This window comes from Oncorhynchus clarkii, chromosome 29, assembly GCF_045791955.1.
Source record: "Oncorhynchus clarkii lewisi isolate Uvic-CL-2024 chromosome 29, UVic_Ocla_1.0, whole genome shotgun sequence".
Classification (NCBI taxonomy): Eukaryota; Metazoa; Chordata; class Actinopteri; order Salmoniformes; family Salmonidae; genus Oncorhynchus; species Oncorhynchus clarkii.
In genome coordinates, this window is record NC_092175.1 from 48,612,292 (window position 1) to 48,634,150 (window position 21,859).

Here is a 21,859-nt window from a genome sequence, read left to right on the forward strand (position 1 = left end):
CTGGAGTGGGGTGGAGCCAAGCACAAGGACAGGTGAAACAGATCAGGGCGTGACACTAATAGACATTTACACAATTGTATTTATTTCACCTTTCATGAAAGATGACCTCTCCTCGATGACAAAGAAGAGAAGTACTACTAGAGAAAGGGAAAGGGGGATACACAGTCAGTTGTACAACTGAATGCATTCATCTGAAATGCCTTCCGCATTTAACCCAACCCCTCTGTTCACCACAGCTGTGTCCCTGACCAGAGCATGCCCATCAAAACATCCAGAAGTATCTGTACAGCCCCTTTACTGTGACATGAACCCAGGCTTCCTTTTTTCCCCTTGCCTGACTTTTGTTCTGTATATGTTGAGTGTCTGTGTGAGTAAAGCTGGAACAAATGGGCCGTGGGTCTGTGTTCAGAACTGCTACCAATACATTTATTTGATTTGTTTTTGGAGAATGGAAATGCCTGACCTGTGTATTGACACCTCTCAACTAGATAGAGTGATGAACTTGTTGTTGGTGATATAGGTTGATGTGTTCAAGGGGTCACAGAGTGCCAAGTGGAGCCAGATTTGTTTCTCTGCTTCTGGGCTGCTGGAGAGGGGGAGGGGTAGTTGAGTGAGCTGGGGCCTTTTATGGACCTGTCTATGGGAGCCTGTCAGCTTGTGACATGATGAGAGCCAGTGAGAGAGATTACCTGAAAGATAATTTGTGAATAGTGTTATAAACATGCTTCAATTTAAAACTTCTTCAGGATCGGTGGGTCCCTTGCGGGACGGCTGAGCTAACGTAGGCTAATTCGATGAGCATGAGGTTGTAAGTAACAAGAACATTTCCTAGGACATAGACATATCTGATATTGGCAGAAATCTTAAATTATTGTTAATCTAACCCGCACTGTCCAATTTACAGTAGCTATTACAGTGAAATATATACCATGCTATTGTTTGAGGAGAGTGCACAATTCTGAACATGAAAAGTATTAAAAAACAAATTAGGCACATTTGAGCAGTCTTGATACAACATTTTGAACAGAAATGCAATGGTTCATTAGATCAGCCTAAAACTTAGCATATACACTGCTGCCATCTAGTGGCCAAAATATGCACCTGGGCTGGAATAATACATTATGGCCTTTCTCTTGCATTTTTAATTAAGATGGTATAAAAAATAAATAAAAAAAAAATTTAAAAAAACGGTTGTCTTTTAAAAAAAATATTTTACCAGAACTAATGTGTTATATTCTCCTACATTCCTTTCACATTTCCAGAAACTTCAAAGTGTTTCCTTTCAAATGATACCAAGAAAATGCATATCCTTGCTTCAGGGCCTGTGCTACAAGCAGATTGGGGTATGTCATTTTAGGCAAAAATTGAAAAAAAGGGGGTGATCCTTATAGGTTTTTGACAATCTCAAACACTAATGAAAGCATGAAACAATTATTACCTTCACTCAATTATTTAGTCATAAAAACCGAAGATACAAAGGCTGGGCCTAATATACAATGCACTTTTTCCACATTTTGTTACATTACAACCTTAATCTAAAATGGAATTAAAAAAAAAGATTCCTCGTCAATCTACTCACAGTAACCCATAATGACAAAGCAAATGTACTTATTAATTATAAAAATGTCTGCCTGCTGTTCTGCGAATGCACACTGGAATACCGTCAGGCCCCGCGGCCTTGAGTGTTGACCTGATTGAAAACCTTACTCACGTCGGCCTCAGAGAACAAGATCTCCCAATGGTCATGCACAGCTCAGATCTAAGTGCCAATGCTATTTAGCAATCTCCATGCATTTACATTTGTTGGATGTGTGTGTGTTAAATGCGTGCGTGTTAAAACATACCTGTTGTTGTAGAACCAGACATATTGACTGGGAGGGTTGGACTGGGCCTGGCAGAGCAGAGAGACCGTCTGTCTCTCCTGAGCAGAGTATCCTCTGTCTGTTATACTGTAGGGAGTCACATCTATCTGGGGAATATCAGGACCAACTGGGGAGAAGAAAGGGAAAGGGGGATACATTGTGAGCTGTGCAACTGAATGCATTCAACTGAAATGTGTCTTTCGCATTTAACCCAAGCCCTCTGAATCGACATCCACGTCTTCAGCGCCCAGGAAACAGTGGGTTAACTGCATTGCTCGGGGGCAGAACTATAGATTTTTACCTTGTCAGCTCGGGGATTCGATCCAGCAACCATTTGGTTACTGGCCCAACGCTCCTACCCACCAGGCTACCTGCCACACACACACACACTATGTTAAACACACTGTGGCAGACCAGGGGGTTTGGTCAAGACGTTTACAAAGATCAGACACAGACAGACTATGATTAGCTCGGTTTCAAGGGTGTTTATTTAACTTCTTCGGGCTAGTATTCAGAAGTTTGGATGAATGAGGTGCCTAAAGTAAACTGCCTGTTATTCAGGCCCAGAAGCTAGGATATGCATCTAATTGGTAGTATTGGATAGAAAACACTCTAAAGTTTCAAAAACTGTTAAAATAATGTCTGTGAGTAAAACAGAACTGATAGGGCAGGTGAAAACCCGAGAACAATCCATTCAGAATGTTTTTATTCAGCTCACCTCTAATTACAATGTCTGGGAATGGGAATATAAAAGTCCCCCCAGAATGCAGTTCCTAGGCCTTCCACTAGATGTCAACAGTCTTTAGAAAGAGTTTCAGGGTTGTTTATTGAAAAATAATCTAGAATTTGTAGTTTTTCTAAGTGGCTCCCATTTTGGCTATTAGTGTTTGTAGCGCGTTCTGTTGAGTGAGCGTACTTCGTTATTTATCTCCGGTAATGGTCTCCGGTATTCTCTGTCTTAAATTGTATCGTTTATTTACATAATAGAGTACCTGAGGATTGATTAGGAATATTGTTTGATATGTTTGGAAGAAGTTTATTGGTAATTTACGGGATTCATTTGTATGCATTTTGAATGAGGGAAACCAGTGGACTACTGAGTCTAGCGCGCCAATGAAACTGACTTTCTTGTGATATGACCTGTTTGGGATATTGGGCAGCATTTTCACGTTTGGATGAAAAGCGTGCCTAGAGTAAACTGCCTACTACTCAGTCCCAGTTGCTAATATATGCATATTATTAGTATATTTGGATAGAAAACACTCTGAAGTTTCTAAAACTGTTTGAATGATGTCTGTAAGCATAACAGAACTCATATGGCAGGCGAAAACCTGAGAAAAATCCAAACAGGAAGTGGGAAATCTGAGGTTTGTAGTTTTTCAACGATTGACCTATTGAATACACAGTGTCTCTGGGGTCAAATTGCACTTCCTAAGGCTTCCAGTAGATGTCAACAGTCTTTGGACATAAATTTGGACATAAATTATGAACATTATCGAACAAATCAAAAATGTATTGTGGAACTGGGATTCCTGGGAGTGCATTCTGAGGAAGATCATCATCATAGGTAAGTGAATATTTTTAATGCTATTTCTGACTCCTGTTGACTCCACAACATGGCGGATATTTCTTTGGCTGGTTTGGTCTCTGAGCGCCGTACTCAGATTATTGCATGGTGTGCTTTTTCCGTAAAGTTTAAAAAAAAATCTGTCACAGCGGTTGCATTAAGGGGAAGTCTATCTTTAATTCTGTGAATAACACTTTTATCAATGTTTATTATGAGTGTTTCTGGAAATTGATGTGGCTCTCTGCAAAATCACTGGATGTTTTGGAAGCAAAACATTACTGAACGTAACGCACAAATGTAAACTGAGATTTTTGGATATAAATATACACTTTATCGAACAAAACATACATGTATTGTGTAACATGATGTCCTATGAAAGTCATCTGATGAAGATCATCAAAGTTTAGTGATTCATTTTTATCTATTTTTCTGCTTTTTGTGACTCCTCTCTTTGGCTGGAAAAATGACTGTGTGTTTTTGTGACTTGGCTCTGACCTAACATAATCATATGTTGTGCTTTCGCTGAAAAGCCTTTTTGAAATCGGACACGATGGGTAGACTAACAAGAGTTTCTTTCATTTGGTGTATTGCATTTGGGCTGCAATCCCGTTAACAGGATGATGTGACAACAGCCAGTGAAAGAGCAGGGTGCCAAATTCAAAACAACAGAAATCTCATAATTAAAATTCCTCAAACATACATGTACCTTATACCGTTTTAAAGGTAGTCTTGTTGTGAATCCCACCACAGTCTCCGATTTCGAATAGGATATACAGCAAAAGCACCACAAACGATTATGTTAGGTCACCCCCAAGCCACATAAAAACACAGCATTTTCCCAGCCAAAGAGAGGAGTCACAAAATGCACAAATAGAGATAAAATGAATCACTAACCTTTGATGATCTTCATCAGATGACACTCATAGGACTTCATGTTACACAATACATGTATGTTTTGTTTGACAAAGTTCATATTTCTATAAAAAAAATCTGAGTTTATATTGGCGCGTTACATTCACTAGTTCCAAAAACATCCAGTGATTTTGCATAGCCACATCGATTCAACAGAAATAATAATCATAAATGTAGATGATAATACAAGTTATACACATGGAATTATAGATATACCTGTCCTTAATGCAACCGCTGTGTCAGATTTTTAAAAAAAAGCAAACCATGCAATATTCTGAGACGGCGCTCAGAACAATCATGTCAAATTAGCCGCCATGTTGTAGTCAACATAAACCATAAATTACATGCTAAATATTCCCTTACATTTGATGATCTTCATCAGAATGCACTCCAAGGAATCCCAGGTCAACAAAAAAATTGCTTGATTTGTTCGATAATGTCCGTTATTTATGCCCAATTAGCTACTTTTGCTAGCGCGTTTGTTATACATATCCAAAACGCTCGTTCTGGTTCTCTCGTTCTCGTTCAGACAAAAACTTCAAAAAGTTATATTACAGGTCGAAGAAACATTTCAAACTAAGTACAGAATCAATCATTAGGATGTTTTTATCATTAATCTTCAATAAAGTTCCAACCGGAGTATTCCTTTGTGTCTTCAGGAGCCATGGAATGCAGGTCGCTAACATGTGAAATGCGCATGACCAGAAAATGGCTGACTGCTAGACAACTGATTAATTCTACTGTCATTCAGTCCCACGACACAGTAGAAGCCTCATTCAAATTTCTAGAGACGGTTGACATCTAGTGGAAGCCCTAGGAAGTGAATCTTCATAAATATCTCAAGGGGATTTCAATGGGAACTGTGTTGACTACATACCAACCTCAGATTTCTCACTTCCTGTTTTGATTTCTCCTCAGGTTTTTGCCTGCCATATGAGTTCTGTTGTACTCACAGACATCATTCAAACAGTTTTAGAAACGTCAGAGTGTTTTCTATTCAATACTAATAATATGCATATATACAAATGTGATCATATTACTCCTGTGCTAGCCTCCCTACACTGGCTTCCTGTTAAGGCAAGGGGTAATTTCAAGGTTTTACTGCTAACATACAAAGCATTACATGGGCTTGCTCATACCTATCTTTCTGATTTGGTCCTGCCGTACATACCTACACGTACGCTATGGTCACAAGATGCAGGCCTCCTAATTGTCCCTATAATTTCTAAGCAAACAGCTGGAGGAAGGGCTTTCTCCTATAGAGCTCCATTTTTATGGAATGGTCTGCCTACCCATGTAAGAGACGCAGACTCGGTCTCAACCTTTAAGTCTTTACTGAAGACTATGGGTCATATGATTGAGTGTAGTCTGGCCCAGGAGTGTGAAGGTGAACGGAAAGGCTCTGGAGCAACGAACCGCCCTTGCTGTCTCTGCCTGGCCGATTCCCCTCTCTCCACAGGGATTCTCTGCATCTAACCCTATTACAGGGGCTAAGTCACTGGCTTACTCGTGCTCTTTCATGCCGTCCCTAGGAGGGGTGCGTCACTTAAGTGGGTTGAGTCACTGACGTGATCTTCCTGTCTGGGTTGGCGCCCCCCCCTTGGGTTGTGCCGTGGCGGAGATATTTGTGGGCTATACTCGGCCTTGTCTCAGGATGGTAAGTTGGTGGTTGAAGGTATCCCTCTAGTTGTCTGGGGGCTGTGCTTTGGCAAAGTGGGTGGGGTTATATCCTTCCTTTTTTGCCCTGTCCGGGGGTATCATCGGATAGGGCCACAGTGTCTCCTGACCCCTCCTGTCTCAGCCTAAAGTATTTGTGCTGCAGTAGTTTATGTGTCGGGGGGCTAGGGTCAGTTTGTTATATCTGGAGTACTTCTCCTGTCTTATCCGGTGTCATGTGTTAATTTAAGTATGCTCTCTCCAATTCTCTCTTTCTCTCGGAGGACCTGAGCCCTAGGACCATGCCTCAGGACTACCTGGCATGATGACTCCTTGCTGTCCCCAGTCCACCTGGCTGTGCTGCTGCTCCAGTTTCAACTGTTCTGCCTGTGGCTATGGAATCCTGACCTGTTCACCGAACGTGCTACCTGTCCCAGACCTGCTGTTTTCAACTCTCTAGAGACAGAAGGAGTGGTAAACTGGAAAATATTGTTCATACAAATGTTCCTTACAAAAGACTTAAAACTGAAACAATTTCGATTTCTGAAAAGCCAACTGACATTTACTCGTGCTGACTTGCTGCACCCTCGACAAATACTGTGATTATTATTATTTGACCATGCTGGTCATTTATGAACATTTGAACATCTTGGCCATGTTCTGTTATAATCTCCACCCGGCACAGCCAGAAGAGGACTGGCCACCCCTCATAGCCTGGTTCCTCTCTAGGTTTCTTCCTAGGTTTTGGCCTTTCTAGGGAGTTTTTCCTAGCCACCGTGCTTCTAAGCCTGCATTGCTTGCTGTTTTAAGGTTTTAGGCTGGGTTTCTGTATAGCACTTTGAGATATCAGCTGATGTACGAAGGGCTATATAAATAGATTTGATTTTGATTTGATTTGATATTAGCAACTGAGACTGAGGAGCAGGCCGTTTACTTTGGGCACCTTATTCATCCAAGCTACTCAATACTGCCCTCCAGTTTTATTGTGTGAAAGTTACATATTTCTAAAAACTATTTTTGAATTTCGTGCGCTGCCGTTTCAGAGGAATGTTGTCGAGGGGTGCCGCTAGAAGAACCATAAGCCATAAGAAGATAAAGAAGGACTTTATCGAACAAAAGGACAATTTGTTATGTAGCTGGGACGCTTGTGATTGCGACAAGATAAAGATCTTCAAAGGTAAGTGACTTATTTTATCACTATTTCTGACTTTCATGACACATCTGCTTGGTTGGAAAGTTGTATTTAATGCTTTTGTGTGCGGGGCACTGTCCTCAGATTATCGCATGGTGTGCTTTCGCCGTAAAGCCTTTTTGAAATCTGACAAAGCAGCTGGATTAACAAGAAGTTAAGTTTTTAAAATATGTATGTATTTCATGAATGTTTAATATTACGATTTCTGTAATTTTAATTTGGCGCTTTGCAAATTCACCGGATGTTGACCAGGTGGGACGGTAGCGTCCCAATGATCAGTAACAAGTTAAATAATAAATCAAAAAGAAAAAGATAGGTCTCCCCCATGAGACCCTCTCTGGGATACCATCTTCTGGGCTCCGGGTCTTGCTGTATGTATACTGTCTGGAACAAAACCTGAACTCCCTCCTCATGCCTCTGCAGCCATCCCCAACTATACTGGAGCACTTTCTTCCCCCCACTCTCCCTGTGTGCTGCCCTTCTGGCAGCTTTATGGGCCTTGCACAGCTGGTGAGCAATCAGCCCTTGATTACTCACCAGCTCCCAATCAGCCCCAATTAGACCTGGCCGGAGAGCCCGTCGAGACCTGGCACATCCAGCAGATGGAGCCATTGCCTCGTGATGTTTACTCAGTCTGTCACCAGGCCTCGACGAGTCTCCCCCTGGTGGCTGACCTGCTGTACGCCACAACACACACTATGTTATTAAACACACACACTACGTTACAAACACACACTACTTTACAAACACACACTACGTTACACACACTACGTTAAAAAACACTACGTTACAAACACACATTACGTTACAAACACACTATGTTACCCAAGGTACGCTACACACACACACTACATTACAAACACACACTATGTTATACACACTACATCAGCAAAGTATCCTCTCTCTAGCCCCATACCTGGTTCTAGGGTTCAGAGTTAGGGGTAGTGTGTAGGGTTTAGGATGCAGTGTGTAGTGGGTATACTAACTAGGGCTGACAAAAAATGTATTTATTGTTTCGATGAATCTCATGATGTTCTGTAGCTAATTCCGATTTAATTGCAATTTTAGAATTTGCTCAAATTTAAAAAGCAATGCATTGAGTTACAAGCATACTATGCGTTGATTGTAAGGGGCGAAAACACAACATATCTGTATCAGGATGTTTTTAAATATCATTTTCACCAAACAACGCAAAAGTCACTGTAAAAGGTATTAATGCTCCCAATGTTTCAGTAGGTCTACAACCTCTGATCAGTGTTTCAGTAGTTCTACACCCTCTGACCAATGTTTCAGTAGATCTACTACCTCTGACCAATGTTTCAGTAGGTCAACAACCTCTGATCAGTGTTTCAGTAGGCCTTACCCCTCTTATCAATGTTTCAGTAGGCCTTCTCCCTCTAATCAATGTTTCAGTAGACCTATTCCCTCTGATAAATGTTTAAGTAGACCTACTCCATATTATCAATGTTGCAGTAGACCTACTCCCTCTTACCAATGTTGCAGTAGACCTACTCCCTCTTACCAATGTTTCGGTAGACCTACTCCCTCTGATCATTGTTTCAGTAGACCGACCCCCTCTGATCAATGTTTCAGTAGGCCTAGTCCCTCTCATCAATTTTTCTGGAGACCACTCCCTCTTGTCAATATTTCAGTAGACCATCTTCCTCTATTCAATGTTTCAGGAGACCTACTCCCTCTTATCAATGTTGCAGGAGACCTTCTTCCTCTTATCGATGTTTAAGTAGACCGACCCCCTCTGATCAATGTTTCAGTAGGCCTAGTCCCTCTTATCAATTTTTCTGGAGACCACTCCCTCTTGTCAATATTTCAGTAGACCATCTTCCTCTTATCAATGTTTCAGTAGGCCTACTCCCTCTTATCAATGTTGCAGTAGGCCTACTCCCTCTTATTATTGTTGCAGTAGACCTAATTTCTCTGATCAATGTTTCAGTAAACCTAGTCCCTCTTATCAATGCTTTGGAAGACCTACTGCCTCTTATCAATGTTTCAGTAGGCCTACTCCCTCTTATCAATGTTGCAGTAGGCCTACTCCCTCTTATTATTGTTGCTGTAGACCTACTCCCTCTTATCAATGTTTCGGTAAACCTAGTCCCTCTATCAATGTTGCAGTAGGCCTACTCCCTCTTATCAATGTTGCAGTATGCCTACTCCCTCTTATTATCGTTGCGGTAGACCTACTCCCTCTGATCAATGTTTCAGTAGACCTAGTCCCCCTTATTAATGTTTCGGTAGACCTACTCCCTCTTGTCAATGTTTCAGCAGACCTAGTCCCTCTTGTTATTGTTGCAGAAGGCCTAGTCCCTCTATTAACAATGTTTCAGTAGGCCTACTTCCTCTGATCAATGTTTCAGTAGACCAAGTCCCTCTTATCAATGTTTCGGTAGATGTTTCGGTCAATGTTTCGGTATGTTTCGGAAACACTTTGTTGCTTTTATGAATTATGTCTTGCTGCTTTTTGTTTTATGTTGCTCTGTTTGTATGCTACGTCTTGCTTGTCCTATGTTGCTCTGTATGCTATGTCTTGCTTGTCCTATGTTGCTATGTCTTGCTTGTTCTATGCTGCTATTGTCTATATTGTAATTGTTTTTAATAACCTGCCCAGGGACTGCGGTTGAAAATTAGCCGGCTGGCTAAAACCGGCACTTTTACTGAAACGTTGATTAATGTGCACTGTCCCTGTAAAAATAAAAATAAACTCAAACTCAAACTCATTAGGCCTAATCCCCATGATCAATGTTTCAGTAGACCTACTCCCTCTGATCAATGTTTCAGTAGACCTACTCCCTCTGATCAATGTTTCAGTAGACCTACTCCCTCTGATCAATGTTTCAGTAGACCTACTACCTCTGATCAATGCTTCAGGAGACCTAGTCCCCCTTATTAGCGTTGCAGTAGGCCTAGTCCCTCTTATCAGTGTTTCAGTACTCCTAATCTCTCTTATCATTGTTGCAGTAGGCGGGGTCCTTCTTATCAGTGTTTCAGTAGTCCTACTCCCTCTTATCAGTGTTGCAGTAGTCCTAGTCCCTCTTATCAATGTTGCAGTAGGCGTACTCTCTCCTATCAATATTTCAGTAGTCCTACTGCCTCTTATCAATGTTTCAGAAGACCTGCTCCCTCTTATCAATGTTTCAGTAGTCCTACACCCTCTTATCAATGTTTCAGTAGTCCTATTACCTCTTATCAATGTTTCAGTAGTCCTATTACCTCTTATCAATGTTTCAGTAGACCTACTCCCTCGTATCAAAGTTTCAGTAGGCTTACTCCCTCTTATCAATGTTTCAGTAGTCCTACTCCCTCTTATCAATGTTTCAGTAGCCCTTCTAACTCTTATCAATATTTCAGTATACCTACTTCCTCTTATCAATGTTTCAGTCGACCTTGTCCCTCTGATCAATGTTTCAGTAGTCCTACACCCTCTTATCAATGTTTCAGTAGTCCTATTACCTCTTATCAGTGTTTCAGTAGACCTACTCCCACGTATCAATGTTTCAGTGGACCTACTCCCTCTTATCAATGTTTCAGTAGGACTAGTCCCTCTCATCAATGTTTCAGTAGGCCTAGTACCTCTTATCAATGTTTCAGTAGGCCTACTCCCTCTTATCAATGTTTCAGTAGTCCTACTCCCTCTTATCAATGTTTCAGTAGGACTAGTCCCTCTCATCAATGTTTCAGTAGGCCTAGTACCTCTTATCAATGTTTCAGTAGGCCTACTCCCTCTTATCAATGTTTCAGTAGTCCTACTCCCTCTTATCAAAGTTTCAGTAGGCTTACTACCTCTTATGTATGTTTGAGTAGGCCTACTACCTCTGATCAATGTTTCAGTAGGCCTTATCCCTATGATCAATGTTTCAGTAGACCTACTCCATCTGATCAATGTTTCAGTAGACCTACTCCCTCTGATCAATGTTTCAGTAGACCTACTACCTCTGATCAATGCTTCAGGAGACCTAGTCCCTCTTATTAGCGTTTCAGTAGTCCTACTCCCTCTTATCAATGTTTCAGTAGACCTTCTCCCTCTTATCAATGTTTCAGTAGACCTACTATCCTCTTATCAATGTTTCAGTAGACCTAGACCCTCTATTAGTTTTGCAGTATGCCTAGTCCCTCTATTAACAATGCCCCAGTAGTCCTATTACCTCTTATCATATTTTCAGTAGACCTACTCCCTCGTATCAATGTTTCAGTAGGCCTACTCCCTCTTATCAATGTTTCAGTAGTCCTACTCCCTCTTATCAATGTTTCAGTACACCCTCTCCCTCTTATCAAAGTTTCAGTAGGCTTACTACCTCTGATCAAAGTTTCAGTAGGCCTACTCCCTCTTATCAATGTTTCAGTAGACCTTCTACCTCTTATCAATATTTCAGTATACCTACTTCCTCTTATCAATGTTTCAGTAGACCTTGTCCCTCTTATCAATGTTTCAGTAGACCTAATCCCTCTGATAAAAGTTTCAGTAGACCTTCTCACTCTGATCAATATTACAGTAGACCTAGTCCCTCTTATTAGTCTTGCAGTAAGCCTAGTCCCTCTATTAACAATGTCTCAGTAGTCCTACTACCTCTTATCAATGTTTCAGAAGACCTGCTCCCTCCTATCAATGTTTCAGTTAGACCTTGTCCCGCTTTTCAATGTTTCAGTAGTCCTATTAACAATGTCTCAGTAGTCCTACTACCTCTTTTCAATGTTTCAGAAGACCTGCTCCCTCTTATCAATGTTTCAGTAGACTTACTCCCTCTTATCAATGTTTCAGTAGACCTATTCCCTCTTATTAGTGTTGCAGTAGGCCTATTCCCTCTATTAACAATGTCTCAGTAGTCCTACTGCCTCTTATCAATGTTTCAGAAGACCTGCTCCCTCTGATCAGTGTTTCAGTAGACCTACTCCCTCTGATCAGTATTTCAGTAGACCTAGTCCCTCAAATTAGTGTTGCAGTAGGCCTAGTCCCTCCATTAACAATGTCTCAGTAGTCGTACTACCTCTTCTCAATGTTTCAGAAGACCTGCTCCATCTTATCAATTTTTCAGTAGACCTTGTACATCTTATCAATGTTTCAGTAGTCCTACTCCCTCTTATCAATGTTTCAGTAGTCTTACTACCCCTTATCAATGTTTCAGTAGACTTACTCCCTCTTATCAATGTTTCAGGAGACCTATTCCCTCGTAACAGTGTTTCAGTAGGCTTACTCCCTTTTACCAATGTTTCAGTAGGCCTACTCCCTCTTATCAATTTTTCAGTAGTCCTACTACTTCTTGTCAATGTTTCAGTAGTCTTACTCCCTCTTATCAATGTTTCAGTAGTCCTACTACCTCTTATCAATCTTTCAGTAGTCTTACTCCCTCTTATCAATGTTTCAGTAGCCCTTCTACCTCTTATCAATATTTCAGTATACCTACTTCCTCTTATCAATGTTTCAGTAGACCTTGTCCCTCTTATCAATGTTTCAGAAGACCTGCTCCCTCTTATCAATGTTTCAGTAGTCCTACTCCCTCTTAACAATGTTTCAGTAGTCCTAATACCTCTTATTAATGTTTCAGTTGACTTACTCCCTCTTATCAATGTTTCAGTAGACCTATTCCCTCTTATCAAAGTTTCAGTAGACTTACTCCCTCTTATCAATGTTTCAGTAGACCTTGTCCCTCTTATCAATGTTTCAGTAGACCTAATTCCTCTGATAAAAGTTTCAGTAGACCTACTCACTCTGATCAATATTTCAGTAGACCTAGTCCCTCTTATTAGTCTTGCAGTAAGCCTAGTCCCTCTATTAACAATGTCACAGTAGTCCTACTACCTCTTATCAATGTTTCAGAAGACCTGCTCCCTCCTATCAATGTTTCAGTTAGACCTTGTCCCGCTTTTCAATGTTTCAGTAGTCCTACACCCTGTTATCAATGTTTCAGTAGTCCTCCGCCCTCTTATCAATGTTTCAGTAGCCCTTCTACCTCTTATCAATATTTCAGTATACCTACTTCCTCTTATCAATGTTTCAGTAGACCTTGTCCCTCTGATCAATGTTTCAGTAGACCTAATCCCTCTGATAAAAGTTTCAGTAGACCTAGTCCCTCTTATTAGTGTTGCAGTAGACCTATTTCCTCTATTATCAATGTCTCAGTAGTCCTACTGCCTCTTATCAATGTTTCAGAAGACCTGCTCCCTCTTATCAATGTTTCAGTAGACTTACTCCCTCTTATCAATGTTTCAGTAGACCTATTCCCTCTTATTAGTGTTGCAGTAGGCCTACTCCCTCTTATCAATGTTTCAGTAGTCCTACTACCCCTTATCAATGTTTCAGTAGACTTACTCCCTCTTATCAATGTTTCAGGAGACCTATTCCCTCGTATCAGTGTTTCAGTAGGCTTACTCCCTTTTACCAATGTTTCAGTAGGCCTACTCCCACTTATCAATTTTTCAGTAGTCCTACTACCTCGTATCAATGTTTCAGTAGGCCTACTCCCTCTTATCAATGTTTCAGTAGTCCTACTCCCTCTTATCAATGTTTCAGTAGACCTTGTCCCTCTTATCAATGTTTCAGTAGACCTAATCCCTCTGATAAAAGTTTCAGTAGACCTTCTCACTCTGATCAATATTACAGTAGACCTAGTCCCTCTTATTAGTCTTGCAGTAAGCCTAGTCCCTCTATTAACAATGTCTCAGTAGTCCTACTACCTCTTATCAATGTTTCAGAAGACCTGCTCCCTCCTATCAATGTTTCAGTTAGACCTTGTCCCGCTTTTCAATGTTTCAGTAGTCCTATTAACAATGTCTCAGTAGTCCTACTACCTCTTTTCAATGTTTCAGAAGACCTGCTCCCTCTTATCAATGTTTCAGTAGACTTACTCCCTCTTATCAATGTTTCAGTAGACCTATTCCCTCTTATTAGTGTTGCAGTAGGCCTATTCCCTCTATTAACAATGTCTCAGTAGTCCTACTGCCTCTTATCAATGTTTCAGAAGACCTGCTCCCTCTGATCAGTGTTTCAGTAGACCTACTCCCTCTGATCAGTATTTCAGTAGACCTAGTCCCTCAAATTAGTGTTGCAGTAGGCCTAGTCCCTCTATTAACAATGTCTCAGTAGTCGTACTACCTCTTATCAATGTTTCAGAAGACCTGCTCCATCTTATAAATTTTTCAGTAGACCTTGTACATCTTATCAATGTTTCAGTAGTCCTACTCCCTCTTATCAATGTTTCAGTAGTCTTACTACCCCTTATCAATGTTTCAGTAGACTTACTCTCTCTTATCAATGTTTCAGGAGACCTATTCCCTCGTAACAGTGTTTCAGTAGGCTTACTCCCTTTTACCAATGTTTCAGTAGGCCTACTCCCTCTTATCAATTTTTCAGTAGTCCTACTACTTCTTATCAATGTTTCAGTAGTCTTACTCCCTCTTATCAATGTTTCAGTAGTCCTACTACCTCTTATCAATCTTTCAGTAGTCTTACTCCCTCTTATCAATGTTTCAGTAGCCCTTCTACCTCTTATCAATATTTCAGTATACCTACTTCCTCTTACCAATGTTTCAGTAGACCTATTCCCTCGTATCAAAGTTTCAGTAGACTTACTCCCTCTTATCAATGTTTCAGTAGGCCGACTTCCTTTTATCAATGTTTCAGTAGACCTTGTCCCTCTTATCAATGTTTCAGTAGACCTAATTCCTCTGATAAAAGTTTCAGTAGACCTACTCACTCTGATCAATATTTCAGTAGACCTAGTCCCTCTTATTAGTCTTGCAGTAAGCCTAGTCCCTCTATTAACAATGTCACAGTAGTCCTACTACCTCTTATCAATGTTTCAGAAGACCTGCTCCCTCCTATCAATGTTTCAGTTAGACCTTGTCCCGCTTTTCAATGTTTCAGTAGTCCTATTAACAATGTCTCAGTAGTCCTACTACCTCTTTTCAATGTTTCAGAAGACCTGCTCCCTCTTATCAATGTTTCAGTAGACTTACTCCCTCTTATCAATGTTTCAGTAGACCTATTCCCTCTTATTAGTGTTGCAGTAGGCCTATTCCCTCTATTAACAATGTCTCAGTAGTCCTACTGCCTCTTATCAATGTTTCAGAAGACCTGCTCCCTCTGATCAGTGTTTCAGTAGACCTACTCCCTCTGATCAGTATTTCAGTAGACCTAGTCCCTCAAATTAGTGTTGCAGTAGGCCTAGTCCCTCTATTAACAATGTCTCAGTAGTCGTACTACCTCTTCTCAATGTTTCAGAAGACCTGCTCCATCTTATCAATTTTTCAGTAGACCTTGTACATCTTATCAATGTTTCAGTAGTCCTACTCCCTCTTATCAATGTTTCAGTAGTCTTACTACCCCTTATCAATGTTTCAGTAGACTTACTCCCTCTTATCAATGTTTCAGGAGACCTATTCCCTCGTAACAGTGTTTCAGTAGGCTTACTCCCTTTTACCAATGTTTCAGTAGGCCTACTCCCTCTTATCAATTTTTCAGTAGTCCTACTACTTCTTATCAATGTTTCAGTAGTCTTACTCCCTCTTATCAATGTTTCAGTAGTCCTACTACCTCTTATCAATCTTTCAGTAGTCTTACTCCCTCTTATCAATGTTTCAGTAGCCCTTCTACCTCTTATCAATATTTCAGTATACCTACTTCCTCTTATCAATGTTTCAGTAGACCTTGTCCCTCTTATCAATGTTTCAGAAGACCTGCTCCCTCTTATCAATGTTTCAGTAGTCCTACTCCCTCTTAACAATGTTTCAGTAGTCCTAATACCTCTTATTAATGTTTCAGTTGACTTACTCCCTCTTATCAATGTTTCAGTAGACCTATTCCCTCTTATCAAAGTTTCAGTAGACTTACTCCCTCTTATCAATGTTTCAGTAGGCCGACTTCCTCTTATCAATGTTTCAGTAGACCTTGTCCCTCTTATCAATGTTTCAGTAGACCTAATTCCTCTGATAAAAGTTTCAGTAGACCTACTCACTCTGATCAATATTTCAGTAGACCTAGTCCCTCTTATTAGTCTTGCAGTAAGCCTAGTCCCTCTATTAACAATGTCACAGTAGTCCTACTACCTCTTATCAATGTTTCAGAAGACCTGCTCCCTCCTATCAATGTTTCAGTTAGACCTTGTCCCGCTTTTCAATGTTTCAGTAGTCCTACACCCTGTTATCAATGTTTCAGTAGTCCTCCGCCCTCTTATCAATGTTTCAGTAGCCCTTCTACCTCTTATCAATATTTCAGTATACCTACTTCCTCTTATCAATGTTTCAGTAGACCTTGTCCCTCTGATCAATGTTTCAGTAGACCTAATCCCTCTGATAAAAGTTTCAGTAGACCTAGTCCCTCTTATTAGTGTTGCAGTAGACCTATTTCCTCTATTATCAATGTCTCAGTAGTCCTACTGCCTCTTATCAATGTTTCAGAAGACCTGCTCCCTCTTATCAATGTTTCAGTAGACTTACTCCCTCTTATCAATGTTTCAGTAGACCTATTCCCTCTTATTAGTGTTGCAGTAGGCCTACTCCCTCTTATCAATGTTTCAGTAGTCCTACTACCCCTTATCAATGTTTCAGTAGACTTACTCCCTCTTATCAATGTTTCAGGAGACCTATTCCCTCGTATCAGTGTTTCAGTAGGCTTACTCCCTTTTACCAATGTTTCAGTAGGCCTACTCCCACTTATCCATTTTTCAGTAGTCCTACTACCTCGTATCAATGTTTCAGTAGGCCTACTCCCTCTTATCAATGTTTCAGTAGTCCTACTCCCTCTTATCAATGTTTCAGTAGACCTTGTCCCTCTTATCAATGTTTCAGTAGACCTAATCCCTCTGATAAAAGTTTCAGTAGACCTTCTCACTCTGATCAATATTACAGTAGACCTAGTCCCTCTTATTAGTCTTGCAGTAAGCCTAGTCCCTCTATTAACAATGTCTCAGTAGTCCTACTACCTCTTATCAATGTTTCAGAAGACCTGCTCCCTCCTATCAATGTTTCAGTTAGACCTTGTCCCGCTTTTCAATGTTTCAGTAGTCCTATTAACAATGTCTCAGTAGTCCTACTACCTCTTTTCAATGTTTCAGAAGACCTGCTCCCTCTTATCAATGTTTCAGTAGACTTACTCCCTCTTATCAATGTTTCAGTAGACCTATTCCCTCTTATTAGTGTTGCAGTAGGCCTATTCCCTCTATTAACAATGTCTCAGTAGTCCTACTGCCTCTTATCAATGTTTCAGAAGACCTGCTCCCTCTGATCAGTGTTTCAGTAGACCTACTCCCTCTGATCAGTATTTCAGTAGACCTAGTCCCTCAAATTAGTGTTGCAGTAGGCCTAGTCCCTCTATTAACAATGTCTCAGTAGTCATACTACCTCTTATCAATGTTTCAGAAGACCTGCTCCATCTTATCAATTTTTCAGTAGACCTTGTACATCTTATCAATGTTTCAGTAGTCCTACTCCCTCTTATCAATGTTTCAGTAGTCTTACTACCCCTTATCAATGTTTCAGTAGACTTACTCTCTCTTATCAATGTTTCAGGAGACCTATTCCCTCGTAACAGTGTTTCAGTAGGCTTACTCCCTTTTACCAATGTTTCAGTAGGCCTACTCCCTCTTATCAATTTTTCAGTAGTCCTACTACTTCTTATCAATGTTTCAGTAGTCTTACTCCCTCTTATCAATGTTTCAGTAGTCCTACTACCTCTTATCAATCTTTCAGTAGTCTTACTCCCTCTTATCAATGTTTCAGTAGCCCTTCTACCTCTTATCAATATTTCAGTATACCTACTTCCTCTTACCAATGTTTCAGTAGACCTATTCCCTCGTATCAAAGTTTCAGTAGACTTACTCCCTCTTATCAATGTTTCAGTAGGCCGACTTCCTTTTATCAATGTTTCAGTAGACCTTGTCCCTCTTATCAATGTTTCAGTAGACCTAATTCCTCTGATAAAAGTTTCAGTAGACCTACTCACTCTGATCAATATTTCAGTAGACCTAGTCCCTCTTATTAGTCTTGCAGTAAGCCTAGTCCCTCTATTAACAATGTCACAGTAGTCCTACTACCTCTTATCAATGTTTCAGAAGACCTGCTCCCTCCTATCAATGTTTCAGTTAGACCTTGTCCCGCTTTTCAATGTTTCAGTAGTCCTACACCCTGTTATCAATGTTTCAGTAGTCCTCCTCCCTCTTATCAATGTTTCAGTAGCCCTTCTACCTCTTATCAATATTTCAGTATACCTACTTCCTCTTATCAATGTTTCAGTAGACCTTGTCCCTCTGATCAATGTTTCAGTAGACCTAATCCCTCTGATAAAAGTTTCAGTAGACCTAGTCCCTCTTATTAGTGTTGCAGTAGACCTATTTCCTCTATTATCAATGTCTCAGTAGTCCTACTGCCTCTTATCAATGTTTCAGAAGACCTGCTCCCTCTTATCAATGTTTCAGTAGACTTACTCCCTCTTATCAATGTTTCAGTAGACCTATTCCCTCTTATTAGTGTTGCAGTAGGCCTACTCCCTCTTATCAATGTTTCAGTAGTCCTACTACCCCTTATCAATGTTTCAGTAGACTTACTCCCTCTTATCAATGTTTCAGGAGACCTATTCCCTCGTATCAGTGTTTCAGTAGGCTTACTCCCTTTTACCAATGTTTCAGTAGGCCTACTCCCACTTATCAATTTTTCAGTAGTCCTACTACCTCTTATCAATGTTTCAGTAGTCTTACTCCCTCTTATCAATGTTTCAGTAGTCCTACTACCTCTTATCAATCTTTCAGTAGTCTTACTCCCTCTTATCAATGTTTCAGTAGCCCTTCTGCCTCTTATCAATATTTCAGTATACCCACTTCCTCTTATCAATGTTTCAGTAGACCTTGTCCCTCTTATCAATGTTTCAGAAGACCTGCTCCCTCTTAACAATGTTTCAGTAGTCCTAATACCTCTTATCAATGTTTCAGTTGACTTACTCCCTCTTATCAATGTTTCAGTAGACCTATTCCCTCTTATCAATATTTCAGAATACCTACTTCCTCTTATCAATGTTTCAGTAGACCTTGTCCCGCTTTTCAATGTTTCAGTAGTCCTACACCCTGTTATCAATGTTTCAGTAGGCCTACTCCCTCTGATCGATGTTTCAGTAGATCTACTCCCTCTGATCAATGTTTCAGTAGACCTACTCCCTCTGATCAATGTTTCAGTAGACCTACACCCTCTGATCAATGTTTCAATAGACCTAGTCCCTCTTATTACTGTTGCAGTAGGCCTAGTCCCTCTATTAACAATGTCTCAGTAGTCCTACTGCCTCTTATCAATGTTTCAGAAGACCTGCTCCCTCTTATCAATGTTTCAGTAGACCTTGTCCCTCTTATCAATGTTTCAGTAGACCTAATTCCTCTGATAAAAGTTTCAGTAGACCTACTCACTCTGATCAATATTTCAGTAGACCTAGTCCCTCTTATTAGTCTTGCAGTAAGCCTAGTCCCTCTCTTAACTATGTCTCAGTAGTCCTACTGCCTCTAATCAATGTTTCAGAAAACTTGCTCCCTCTTATCAATGTTTAAGTAGTCCTACTCCCCCTTATCAATGTTTCAATAGTCCTACTACCTGTTATCAATGTCTCAGTAGACCTACTCCCTCTTATCAATGTTTCTGTAGTCCTACTACCTCTTATCGATGTTTCAGTAGTCCTACTCCCTCTTGTCAATGTTTCAGTAGTCCTACTACCTCTTATCAATGTTTCAGTAGTCTTACTCCCTCTTATCAATGTTTCAGTAGGCCTACTCTCTCTGATCAATTTTTCAGTAGACCTACTCCCTCTGATCAATGTTTCAGTAGACCTACTCCCTCTGATTAGTATTTCAGTAGACCTAGTCCCTCAAATTAGTGTTGCAGTAGGCCTAGTCCCTCTATTAACAATGTCTCAGTAGTCGTACTACCTCTTATCAATGTTTCAGAAGACTTGCTCCCTCTTATCAATTTTTCAGTAGACCTTGTCCATCTTATCAATGTTTCAGTAGTCCTACTCCCTCTTATCAATGTTTCAGTAGTCCTACTACCTTATCAATGTTTCAGTAGACTTACTCCCTCTTATCAATGTTTCAGGAGACCTATTCCCTCGTATCAGTGTTTCAGTAGGCTTACTTCCTTTTACCAATGTTTCAGTAGGCCTACTCCCTCTTATCAATTTTTCAGTAGTCCTACTACCTGTTATCAATGTTTCAGTAGTCTTACTCCCTCTTATCAATGTTTCAGTAGTCCTACTACCTCTTATCAATGTTTCAGTAGTCTTACTCCCTCTTATCAATGTTTCAGTAGCCCTTCTACCTCTTATCAATATTTCAGTATACCTGCTCCCTCTTATCAATGTTTCAGAAGACCTGCTCCCTCTTATCAATGTTTCAGTAGTCCTACTCCCTCTTATCAATGTTTCAGTAGACCTATTCCCTCGTATCAAAGTTTCAGTAGGCTTACTCCCTCTTAACAGTGTTTCAGTAGGCCGACTCCCTCTTATCAATGTCTCAGTAGTCCTACTACCTTTTATCAATGTTTCAGAAGACCTGCTCCCTCCTATCAATGTTTCAGTTAGACCTTGTCCCGCTTTTCAATGTTTCAGTAGTCCTACACCCTGTTATCAATGTTTCAGTAGACCTAATCCCTCTGATAAAAGTTTCAGTAGACCTACTCCCTCTGATCAATATTTCAGTAGACCTAGTCCATCTTATTAGTATTGCAGTAGGCCTAGTCCCTCTATTAATGATGTCTCAGTAGTCCTACTGCCTCTAATCAATGTTTCAGAAAACCTGCTCCCTCTTATCAATGTTTAAGTAGTCCTACTCCCCCTTATCAATGTTTCAGTAGTCCTACTGCCTCTTATCAATGTCTCAGTAGTCCTACTACCTCTTATCAATGTTTCAGAAGACCTTCTCCCTCTGATCAATGTTTCAGTAGACCTAATCCCTCTGATCAATGTTTCAGTAGACCTCCTCCCTCTGAACAGTATTTCAGTAGACCTAGTCCCTCAAATTAGTGTGGCAGTAGGCCTAGTCCCTCTATTAACAATGTTTCAGCAGTCGTACTTCCTCTTATTAATGTTTCAGAAGACATGCTCCCTCTTATACATTTTTCAGTAGACCTTGTCCATCTTATCAATGTTTCAGAAATCCTACTCCCTCTTATCAATGTTTCAGTAATCCTACTCCCTCTGATCAATGTTTCAGTAGGCTTACTCCCTTTTACCAATGTTTCAGTAGGCCTACTCCCTCTTATCAATGTTTCAGTAGGCCTACTCCCTCTTATCAATATTTCAGTATAACTACTTCCTCTTATCAATGTTTCAGTAGACCTTCTCCCTCTGATCAATGTTTCAGTAGACCTAATCCCTCTGATAATAGTTTCAGTAGACTTACTCCCTCTGATCAATATTTCAGTAGACCTAGTCCCTTTTATTAGTGTTGCAGTAGGCCTAGTCCCTCTAATAACAATGTCTCAGTAGTCCTACTGCCTCTTATCAATGTTTCAGAAAACCTGCTCCCTCTTATCAATGTTTCAGTAGGCCCACTCCCCCTTATCAATGTTTCAGTAGTCCTACTAGCTCTTATCAATGTCTCAGTAGTCCTACTACCTCTTATCAATTTTTCAGTAGACCTTGTCCATCTTATCAATGTTTCAGTAGTCCCTCTATTAACAATGTTTCAGCAG

General features: G+C 40.4%; 1 protein-coding gene across 1 annotated transcript in view; it reads right to left on the reverse strand.

Annotated features, from left to right (window-relative positions):
* LOC139388249 (V-set and immunoglobulin domain-containing protein 10-like 2) overlaps positions 1-21,859 on the reverse strand; it is a gene marked incomplete at both ends in the record, with an annotated part of 152,712 nt that overhangs the window by 92,374 nt on the left and 38,479 nt on the right. Inside the window, one exon of the mRNA XM_071134798.1 lies at positions 1,845-1,989. Within this exon, the coding sequence (XP_070990899.1) occupies positions 1,845-1,989 (145 nt within the window). The remainder of the gene's footprint in view (positions 1-1,844; positions 1,990-21,859) is intronic.